At 44.0% G+C, this 12,111-nt stretch overlaps 1 protein-coding gene across 7 annotated transcripts in view; it reads left to right on the forward strand.

Annotated features, from left to right (window-relative positions):
• The window catches only part of NRP2 (neuropilin 2), a 120,209-nt gene that overhangs the window by 27,186 nt on the left and 80,912 nt on the right, over positions 1–12,111 (forward strand). For all 7 annotated transcript variants that reach the window (XM_005202752.4, XM_005202753.4, XM_005202755.3 and 4 more), the window contains exon 3: positions 7,618–7,799. In XM_005202752.4, coding sequence (XP_005202809.1) covers positions 7,618–7,799 — 182 coding nt within the window. The remainder of the gene's footprint in view (positions 1–7,617; positions 7,800–12,111) is intronic.

Here is a 12,111-nt window from a genome sequence, read left to right on the forward strand (position 1 = left end):
CCCTTCTGAAGAGCCCTGGTGACCTGGGCTCTGAGCGGATTGTGAAGAAGCTCAAAATATCAGAGTTTTGGGGTGGGAAGAAATAAAGGAAGAAAATGAAAGTGCCAACTACCGGTTTTAAAACGGCACTCGGCACCAAGGCAAATACCCAAACCGATGCAGTGTGTGAGTCCGTGGGGTTAGATAGCAAATAATAAAGGAGTTAGATAAGACATAACAGGGATATGAAGTTAGACAACAGATAATAATAATAATGACAGCAGCAGTAACAACTAATATTTGTTTATTGAGCATTTACTATGTGCCTGGCCCTGTGCTGAGCTGTTGACATGTATTAACTCACCAAATCTGGGGGTTCAGTGCCTAGTTGTTCAAGACCCAGCACATGTGAGGGGCAGCGGGGCTGGTTTTTGAACCCAGCCTGGCTGGCTGGTTCCAGAGCCTGGGCTGGGAAACAAGACTGAAAAGAATTCTCACCAGCTCAAGTGATGAAGCACTGTGGATGGGTTTGTACAGGAGGAGGGTGTTTAGAAACTACCCTCTATAGCACGGAGGTTGGGTGGCATAGACAGTCCCTAAAGTTATGACTTTTCATTTCATTGTCACCTGTTCAGTTTCCAGAGCATCATGTGTGTGTAACTCTTCTCTCCCCCAAGTCTCCCACACTGTTGCGTAGAACAGTAATAATGAAAATAGCCAGTGCCTCTCAGGCGGTTTCTAAGGCATCCAGTGCTATATTGGGCCTGTGTAGACCTTTATGAACCTTTCAACAATCCCACAAGGTGGGGAAATTATTATTTCCATTTTATAGATGAAAAAACTGAGACTTAAAGAAATGCCTGAAGTCATAACACTAGCATGTGCCAGAAACTAGCTGAATCTGTCCACAAAACAAGAGTATACATACAGACTATGCATTTCCCAGACTATACACACCCTTGTAGACAGATATGTTTCTATGCAGTTGAAACTTTTTTTCTCTGGTCACAGACCCCATCCCTAGGAAAATGTGCACATACCCAAACCAACAACATTTCTGCATATGATTGTAGGGGTTCCCCAATCTACTAAAATTCATCTGTGGACCCTACTGGAAATTCACGGGCTTAAAAATGTATGCTCTAGATGGTACTTAAAAGCATGTAAGTACACAGGATACTGTTTTCTCACTCGGGCCATATGTTGACATATGGGTATATATGTGCTTATAAAAATACTTCACTTACAAAAATTAATATGTTATCCCATCTGAACACTTAGAAGCTGGATTTCTACTGATGAGACTCAAAACCACGAATTCCAAATCTACTCCCTGCTTCTGTGGGTGATTTGTCTATTAAATTTGGCATTGTTAAACAAAACAGCTAAATTAAAAGACTGAGATTCTGTGAAGTCTCTAACTGAGATGCAAAGGGTGCTTTGCATCTGCACCTTCTAATATTGTAGTGCTCTGGCAATCTGGCATGCCCACTGCTCTCTGATCTTTCCTCAGCACAGAGGACAAAGGATGGAGGCAATGTCAATGTGCCCTGGAGTGGGACTGCGTGGGCCAAGCCTGCCTCTGACCTTTCCTCATCTTGTGACTTTGGGCAGGTCAGTTAGCCTCCCTCAGCTTCACCCTGTACATCTATGAATGGACAGTTACCATATCAGGGTCTGGTGTGTATTAAGTGAGGGTTAAAGGAAATAGTAAATAAATGGAGCGAGGATCTAGCCCATTAGGAATGCTCAGTAAGTGGGAGTTCTTCCCATTGATATGCCAGCTTCTTCTTAAATGTGTGTGTGGCACCAGTGAAAGGGGGAAATTCAAGGAAATGAAAAGACTTCTTAAAAAACCCAACCTGACAGCTAGGTAATTTCTACAGAAAAGCTGAGTGTCCCAGTTGAGCTGGAGACCAGGTGACCTGGCTTTGGACCTGAATTGACTAGAAACTTTTGCATCATGCAGACCTGCTCCACAGCCTCTTAGGATCTCAGGCAGCTTCTTTGTTGGGAAAGTTGTGCATGACAGTGTTGTTTTTTCCTATTTTCCCTGCAGGTTTTAATGTAAGGATTAATAAGGCAGTGTTTGTAGATGTCTTTGAGCTTCCTAGAAGAAAGGCACTCCAGGAGGTGATAAATTCTCTGGCCTGGATAATCTACTCATGAAATATGGAACTTTGAAAGTGTGAGAAAAATCTCAAATCACTTTGACAGCATTTTAATTATAGTTGATTTGTTTGCTGCTAATAGTGAAAATGCTGTCAGCATGATTTGAGATGTTTCTTCCACTCAAAATGTTATATTTCGTGTTTTCAAGTCACGAGGCAACATTTTGGTTTCCAGATACAACCAGAATAGCTCAGTGAGTGCGCTGGCACACAAAGGCAGAGTAGAAAACAGACCAACATATCCAACCCCTTGGAAAGCAGAGTTTATGCTTTTTAACATGTAACATCAACCTTAGGTTCCCTCATTCATTTATTCACTCAACACAAAGTTAGTGAGCCCTCCTATGTGCCAGGCACCATGCAAATATGGGGTTGGCCCAAAAGTTCATTTGCGTTTTTCCATCATATGAAAAACCCAAATGAACTTTTGGCCAACCCAATATTATAAATTCATCCGTGAAAAGGTAAGTTTCTCACCCTCATGGTCCTGGTTGTCTAGTGCAGGCCTCATATCCTAAACAAATACACTATATTGACAAGACCTTTCCAGATTATGGTAACAGCCATAAAGGCAATGAAAGCAGGTGAGGTAGAGAATAAGGGCATGCCAGCTGAAATGGGATGGTCAGGGCAGGCTTCTCTGAGGAGGTGACATTTGCACTCAAAAGAATGAGAAGTTACCAGCCAGAGCAAAAGCTAACAAAGAGTACTGCTGACAGAGGGAAGAGCAAGTGCAAAGGCCCAGGGGCTGGAAAGAACTTTCCATGTACAAAATGTGATGGCTTAGACATTTCATGATGCAAGTAGCATGAGAGGAGGCATCGCCTGCTTGGCAAAGGTTATGGCTTCAGGACTTGGGCCTATAGGTGCTCAGCCATATAGACAAATCCCATAGAATGGACACAGCATTCTTCCTTGGAGCAGCTAAGGACTCTGCCCACAACATAGAAATCCCCTCACAAGCAGTTCTGTGTGGCATCCACAAAGGTAGACTCTGGATGGAGCCACACGTCATCCAGCCCTGGGAGAAGGGCCTCCACGTGGTGAATTTTCCAGCACAGACTTGGTCGGCTGACCCAGCCTTTGGTGGCCTGCTGGGCAGCGTCACACGTGGAGAGAGTTATGGAAAGTAAGTCTTTCATGTTTGCCTAGTGATGAGAAGAAGAGATGAGACTGATGCTTTTTCACATCTCTCCTGTTGACTCTTAAAATTAATTCCACCGTCAACATTCCCATGGCCCAAATGTGGGTTTGGGGAGAGGAATGAAGACTTTGAAGTTGAGACAGAAAGTACAGAAAGCATTCTCTAGACAAATGCTCTACATGCAGATGTCGGAATCTGTGAAAAGAAAAGTAAAAAGGTACGTAGGGAACCATTTTAGATAGGAGAAGGGAAAAAAAAAAAAAAAGAACTGGCACAGAGATGGCTACTTCAGCTTAGGAAAGTAAATAAATAAATAAAATTTGAAAAGGTAGTGTTAAAGCTTTGAAAGGAATTTTTTCATTTGAGGGAGATTAGGAATAATGAAATGCAAACACAATAGTTAATATGTCTGTGAGCTGGTGTCTGTTTCCTTCCAGAAAATGGATAAGAGGAATGGCTTTTCAGGTTATCCTACTTGACTACCATTGGGGTGAGCTCTGAGTTTGCAGCCCAGATTCATTTAACCAACAAATGCTGGGTATTAGATGCCAGATGCAAAGTCATATTTATTCCAAGGCCACAACTTCCTAAGTCTCTGCTAGCTCTTCATAAAGGAAGCTGACAACACTGAAATTTCTAGAGAGATTTACTCCAGGTGTAGCAAATCCCTAATAATAAAAAATTTCCCCAAATGAGTCAATCTCACAGGAGGTAAATGAGACAGTCTGTGTGCAGTCAGCATGTCATTTGGAGTATGTCCTTTATACAAAAAGCCCAGCCAGAAGACTTGGTGGTGAGCTGGAGTTGGTCCACAGGGCAGAACCCCAGACGCTGAAGGGAAGGGGAATTTTAGCTGCCAGATTGTAACTCTGGGTTGTTTTCCCCTCAAGAAAACCTGATAGGAAAATCCAGTTTTGCTAAGAAGTTCAAGTAAGGGCTGATTATTTGCTTCAAAAAAGGATTCACCAGAGGGTCTTTTAAATAACAGGCTCAGAGAGAAGCTGTATATGACTGATTTGTGTGAACCTTTTTCAAAAATGCCTCCCTTCACTAACGTGTATGTAGATATGTGAGGATGTATTTACAGCTAGCCATGTTACCCAAGAGGATTTAGATGATATATCTGTTGAGTAAATTGAGGCAAGTTTGCAGCTATGACATGTTTTGGGTACTTCAGCTTCATTGCTGATTCTGTTAATCCCCTAAATGACGTCATGGGTGATTTGGAGATAAAACCCTCCACTTCTAATGAACAAGCCAGGTGGATGTGAGGGCCTCTCTGTGTCCTTTATAGAAACTGGCAACACAACGACTGGGAGTATGTGATGGTCTCTTTAAAATTGTTTTAAAATTTTCATTGAGTGCGGGCCATGTCCCTGACACTATTCTAGGTGCTCCAACAAGCTATGTCTTATTTAAGTCTTATGGATGATGGTTGTCATCATGATGGTGGCACTTTTTATCTGCAAAATTATGAGAGCTGGGTTATTTTTCTCAACTCTTCTACTTGGGAAAAAAATTCTTAATAGAAGGATCTTTATGTATTTTAAAGAAGTGAAGACTTATTATAAACAACTCAGATAATATAAAAGAAGAAAGCAAAAAATTACAAATTATCCCCCATCAATATATTTTACCCACCATCAATTTATTTCATCACAGTTAATATTTTAGTCTGTAGTCTTTCAGGCTTTTTCTGTGTGTATATGCAAGGAAATTTATATACTTACATATATTTTAAAGAATACTTTTAAAACAATCTACTGTTTTTCAGCTTAATTATATACCATGGACATTTTTCCTTAAAGGCCAAAAAAAAAAAAAAACCAAAACACCTATACCTACAGTGTCCAAAATTGATTTACCCACCACTGTTGTCAGACATTTAGACACATGCTTTTTATAAACAAAGCATGTTTTCACGTTTTCCATGCTTTTTAAAATATGCACACACACACAAAGATGCATATACTTCTTTGCACAATTGTCTGATTATTTTGCTAGGAAAAATTCCTAGCAGTGGGATTGCTGGATTAAAGAATATGTATATATTAACTTATGTCATATTTTTGCCAAAATGCCCTCCAAAATGAGCAGATGCACATTCCCCCTTAGACAGCACCTCATTCACTGGCTCTCTCTCTTCGGGAGAATCACTTCTGCTCTATGGCTCAGCCTCTTCCCCTCTGAAATGGGCTTGGAAACATAACAAATCCCTGTGAACAGTTACAAAGTCCACACTCATGCCAGTCCGTGTCCTAGACACTTTCTATAGATTGTGTGTGTCCTTTAAATTTCAGAAGAACTGAAAGGAAGGTTCTAGTATCCCTATCGTGCTCTTATTTTTTCCATTTCTGAGGCTCAGAGAGGTTGAGTGACTTGCCTGAGTGACTCAGCTAGTAAGGCTGAGCTGGGTTCTGCCTCCTTCCGGAATGAGGTGGGGGTGGGGGTGCTCTTGCCCTTCCAGGCAAGCTGGGTCCTGTCTGCTCAGTGGGTACAGTTGTACTCCAGCATTGTGCACCCTGCGAAGGAAGGCATTGCCATTACTCAGCTGACAGTGACTGTCCAGCGGTGCTTATCTCGATGTGGAAATAGCAAGGAGGGATTTTCCAGAAGGTCTGGGGGAATTTCCTTTGAGAAAAAACTGTCTTTTCACTTATGTTTTGGAACTGAGGAAGCACACTTTCAGTGTCAGCATCATATCCCACACTGAAAGCACAGACCTAACAGATTCCCCACCCCTGCAGCCTTTCCCAATCTGTGGCCATCTCTCCGGAGCTCCTGGGGGAAAACCCTGCCATCTCCCTTCTCCAGACTCTAACCAACTTCTGTGATTCTTTTGACTGTAGAATTCCAGCCCTCTGGGGTCTACAAATGAACTAACCCTGGTCCACTCCATATACTCCCTTCGAAGGCCTATTTATTTGGAAGTGGCTGAGCCATCTGAAGTATGGCTTCCGGGGTCTGCAAGGAGGCCTCAGACCACTCCGGTTCAGACAGGCCACTTCTGCAGGCCACCAGCTCCCCCAGACCCCGTGCGTGTGGCAGGAGCCGGTGGGTACATCCCAGGGAAGGTAGCCTTTCCAGTCCCTCTCTTTTCCCCAATGGAAGAGATTTTGTACATGTTGTTTTAACAGCTTGATGCAAAATACATAAACAGGGTGGAGAAGGAGATGGATGGCTTTCATTAAATAATGGTACAGTGACCAGCAATTTGAGGGAGTTTGTAGGGAAGAAATTTTCCACGTCAGCAGTTGTGACAGGGTGTTCCCCAGGAGCCCAGATGAAGACCACAGACTTGGGACAGTGAGGCTTGCCAGACCACATGCTGAAGCTGAAAGCATGCATCTGTACAGATAAGATGGCACAGTACCTGTGCAGTCCTGTGAACCTAGCCAAGGATGTCTTTGAGGTGTGTCCCCCTACCTGGGCCAATTTGATTCTGTTTGAAATGAGCTCAGGTCTTCAGGGTAAGGAAGGCAGCCCGCTCAGCCTCTTGCTGAGACTAATAGTTATGTGCTCACAGAAGCTGGGTCCCCTGGGATTCACCCCCTGCTTTTGGAAAAAGGTTTTTATTGCCTTATCTAATACGGTGCTGATTCCTTTTAAAAAAAACGTGTTGTTGACCAGATAGACACTGCTGATGTGAACTTCTCAGAGTCATCTCAGGGAGGGAGATAGCCCACGACTGGGGAGTCTTTATTACTAACAGTTAAAGAAAAGAAGGGTTGATCCCTTCAGTTCAGGAGAGAACTGAAACTTGGAAAAGAGGCAAAAAAATAAAAAATAAAAATCTCTGAAACATCCCCCATGTGCCTGACTCGGTGCCCAGCCCTTCCTTACATTTTTTTCATTCCATCTGTGTCCCAGTCCCCTGAAGTGGATATCTTTATCCGCATCTTATAGATGAAGTAATTGATGCTCACAGGGGTTAAGTAACATGCAGAGACACAGAGCCAAGAAGAAAAGACTAAGATTCAGATAGATCACGATGAAAATAAAAATGGTGCTACCGAATGGAGAAAAAAAAATGAGACATTTGATGGAATGACGCTACTGCCCTTATGTGAGCAAGAGATAAGGCCTTAAGGTCTAGTCATGCACAGAGGTGCTCATTCTCTGTGGCTTTAGTAAAGCAACTTCCTGTATCTGTGTTTGCCAGTCTCTACAAGTAAACCTAAGTGCCCTTTGTTTATCCATCCAGAACACCTTAATGTCTAGAAGTGGATGGAGAGCACCTGAGCTGGAGGGAGAGAGTAGTCCATTTCATCTCCTAGCAGTGATCTTTTTTCATATGTGCCCCTTTATGCTGTCTGCACCCAGGTATGACTTCATTGAGATTCGAGATGGGGACAGCGAATCCGCAGATCTCCTGGGAAAGCACTGTGGAAACATCGCCCCACCCACCATAATCTCCTCGGGCTCGGTCCTCTACATCAAGTTCACCTCCGACTACGCCCGGCAGGGGGCAGGCTTCTCCCTGCGCTATGAGATCTTCAAGACAGGTCAGTGTGGTCGTGAGTTGGGGCAAGCAGGGACTCCGCCATCGCCAGCTGTGTTTGGCCACCAGGCACTGTGTATCGGATCTGCCTGATAGTTATGTGTTCATAGATGAAGCCCAGTGGGTTGACCTACGTGGTCAGGGTTCCAGTTTTATCCAGCCTGAGAGAGTTGATGGAGGGAAGAGTGTTCAAGGTGAGCCTGGAGACTGTCTAAGTTGAAAAGCCCATTTAAGTTTCCAGCCAATTTAAGAGGGCAAACTGCAGGGTTAGTGTTTGGGTGATTGCGACAACAAAAGAGTAGGGACATCTATTATATAGAAAAACACATTTGGAAAAAATCTGATATGTGTGTGTGTGTGTGTGTGTGTGTGTGTGTTTAATGCAGTAATCATGGTGAAAGCAAAACTTGGTTGAACTTCCTCCAAATTACTTCATAATTTAATAGCCTTTCTTTAGAACCACATGGGGAGGAAGGACATAATCTTTTCAGTGTTTGGAGTCCCTAAAAATCTTAACTGTGACCCCACCACCAATGGGATCGTGCAGTAATTTTAGATACAAATATGACTCCTAGAAATTCCCCCTGCTGATCCACTGTATCACGTCTAACCATTGAACCCCCACTTCCTAAGTGGCAAAGAAGCTGACTCCCTGAAAAAGATAGAAGAAGGAGAAGCAGAGAACTTTTAAGTTGACTGCTTGCTTTCCATTAGGTCCCCCTTAGATTACTTTTAGACCCTGAGAATATGGGCTAATGCTTATTCTCCCTAGAGTCGAGACAACTTTGATTCACAAGACGCTAGTTCAGCATCTCCACGGAAGCGCTCAGAGCAGCGTATCCTTCCCTCCGATGTGTGAGCTCATTAACTTGAGGCTAAATGAAGCCTGTCCTCCAGTTCTCCCCTCCCCCCTGCCTATCCCCCCACCTCGGGGGCTCCTGCCCCATCCAGGACTGTGTTTCCCTCTCCAGCAGCCCACGTTTTATAACTCGTGGGCAGAGTCTGCTGAAAGGGGAAGCTGTCAGCCTTGTCATCAGGGAGCCCAAAGCCCGGCGCCTGTTGAGTTCAGTGTGAGGGGAACTATTCATATATATTTTCTTTTTCGCCAAACAATTCTTGAAAGGAAGTGGTAGCTGCTGAAAGCACTTTTTATATCCACTCTGTCTAAATATTTGCCCGATTTGTCTGCCTGAGAACAAGATCGTAGGATCCAGTAAAGGGGTGGAGCTGAAGGAACTGTGTGGAGCCAGAGTGGGAGCTGGGACTGTCCCAGAGCACGAGTCCTGAGAAGGTCCATCTGCCATGGGTGGTCATGCTCCTGAGTACTTGATGTCATGGGGACTGACGATCTGTGCGTCGGGCGGCTAGGGACTGGCCCAAGACTGGCAGATAGGCTTATCCACATTCCGTTGAGTCCTATGCGAGATCCAGATTAGTTAGTGCCCCCAGCAACGATGGACCGCTCATTATACCATCATCTGCTGGGGAGCAATGGGGAGATGGAAGAGAGAAGGAAGGAAATGGGTGTTGGTGCTCTTCTGGTGGGGGAGACAGCACATAACAGGTGCATAGTTGATGTTATTGAATGACTATGTGTAAATAGATACGTAACTTGAAAGGTATAAACTATAATATGAGGCAGAGTAAGGATCAAGTTATGATTAACATGCTATGGACGCTTCCTAGGTGGCGCTAGTTCCTGCTAGGCAGGAGCCCTCCTGCCAATGCTGGAGACACGGGTTCAGTCCCTGACGGGAAAGATCCCCTGGAGGAGGGCATGGCAACCCGCTCCAGTATTCTTGCCTGGAGCATCCCATGGGCAGAGGAGCCTGGCAGGCTACAGTCCGTGGGGTCGTACATAGTCACACACGACTGAAGTGACTTAGCACACATATGTAACATGCTGTGGATTTGTACTTAATGCACTGTGGTGATCTGAATGGGATGGCAGTCAAAAACGGAGGGGATATGTGTGTATGTATGGCTGATTCATTTTGCTGTACAATAGAAACTAACACACATTGTAAAGCAACTATGCTCCAATAAAAATTAATTTCAAAGAAGAACGTGCTCTGGATATGAAAATGAGGAAGCCATCAAGTGGCTTGGACAGCGGGGAATCTGGGAATTCCTTTAGATAACTAGGTCCCCAGTGCTAAAGCTGCCACTCAGCCCTACTGGGTTGACCATGAAAGCTGCTCCAAGCAAAGGCTTCCAGAGAGCTGGCCACCAGAAGTCAGAACAAGAATGGGGAGGACCATTACAGCTCAAATATATTTCATACTTCCCAACTTAGTATTTCACAAAGGACAGTACCGCATTCTCCAGAAATCAACATAAAAACGTGAATATTAGCTCTATGCCTGCCTGCCTGCTAAGGTATTCAGTTGGGTCCAATTCTTTGTGACCCTATGGACTATAGTCCTCCAGGCTCCTCAGTCCATAGGATTCTCCAGGCAAGGATACTCGCGTGGGTTGCCATGCCCTCCTCCAGGAGATCTTCCTGATCCAGGGATCAAACCTGTTTTCTGCATTACAGGCAGATTCTTTACCACAGAGCCACCAGGGAAGCCCCCGTTAGTTCTATCCATCATGCAAATTTGAAGGGTCGATATTAAAAGACAAAATACACAGAGCTCATCATAACTCAGCATTACTGTTTTGAGGGTAGGCTGATGTAGGATTTTGAATGAGGCAGCAAATCTGTGGACTGCCTAGAAACAAAAGAGGCAGCCAAGCAGGTGACTTGGGCATGGGGAATTGGGACAGTCTACTTTAAGGATGGGGATTGCCTAGGAAGGAAGAAAGAGATTAATGCAACAACAGGAGATAACAGCCCTGCCAATAGCAATCATTCTTCTGGGGATTGTAAGAAAGAAAGTGAGAGCCCAGTGGCCCTGGAGCCATTCACACGTGCTATCATGCCCATTGGAAAGAGCAACTTATCCTCAATAAGGCACACACAGGTGCAGGGGTGGGGGGGCGGCTGTGTCAAATTCAAAACTGAGAAGTTTAGGAAGATGAGCGTTCTTCCAGGTCCCTCACCCAGATCTCCACTGTTGGAGCCCTGAGAGAAAATACACAAAGTTACGTCATCCACAGAACATGAAAGAAACGCATGAACATGCTGAGGAAATCCAAACAAACACAGTTGTGTTTGCTAGTCAGATTCATAAAGAGAGAGAAGGGGGAAGTATAAACACAGATACACAACTGTGCCGAGGACTCAGGAAGCCTTCAACCGCACATCACCCAGGCAGGGCTCTGCTGCAGAGTTATACCCACAGAAATAAACCCACGATTCAGTACAGATGGGACCAAGAGGCTGGAGGGGGAGATTCATGTCTGCCCTGAATGAAGTGGTTTATGAAAGAGTGTACGTATGTCCACATACAAAAGGGTGATCCCAAATCACCAAATCATAAGCATAACAGAGAAAGGAATTTTAAAATAATTTAAAAAGTAACATCGGAAATGGAATCACTGGAAAACATGGGGTTTTTGTATGTTTGTTTCCTGATTGTCTTCTGACCAAAGTACAAGATCGAGTTTTCTTTCCTGGGGCCCAGTGAAATTTTAGAAACTGAAATCTCACTTTATCCACAAACGGAGAAAACCTGGGGTGCCCCCTACTCCCACTTCTTCAATTGAAGAACTAGATTTACCTTTTGTGGTTAGACCCAGCTCAATTTTGGATAAATGCACCATGTTTTCAACAGCCTTGTGCTTGCAGGTTCTTCTTCCGCTTGCAGAGTTATTATACAATTTACAGTGAAAAACCACAGGATGGGCATTTTTCATACCAGAGTCCTTTGGTATGAAATCATTCACGGTAGCAAAATCCCCTAGCTACTATGGACAATCTTACCATTGCATGAACTTGAGTATCTGTTGACTGAGCTATTTTCTTAATTTTTAATTCATTTAGCACATTGCAGAAAAACATCTTGGTTTAGGTAGGTATCTGCAAGACTCAACTCTTGCCCCAGGAATAGTCACCTTTCCTGAGATCTCTTCCCCACATTCGATATTCGGCTGCCTACTTTCTGACAATGACCATAGTCCAAACAGCAAGATGGCGCCATTATAAATGGATAAACGATTGTAATGGACAGGCTTGATTTTTCTGCATAAAGAGGATAAAACTGTTTTTCTCCCTCATTCAAAATAAGCCACAGGATTTGTTGATGTTGTTCAGTCGCTAAGTCATGTCCGACTCTTTTCAACTGCATGGACTGCAGCACACCAGGCTTCCCTGTCCTTCACAGTCTCCCGAGGTTTGCTCAGATTCATGTTTGTTGAGTCAGTGATGCTAT

Source organism: Bos taurus, chromosome 2 (assembly GCF_002263795.3).
Source record: "Bos taurus isolate L1 Dominette 01449 registration number 42190680 breed Hereford chromosome 2, ARS-UCD2.0, whole genome shotgun sequence".
NCBI classification, from domain to species: Eukaryota; Metazoa; Chordata; class Mammalia; order Artiodactyla; family Bovidae; genus Bos; species Bos taurus.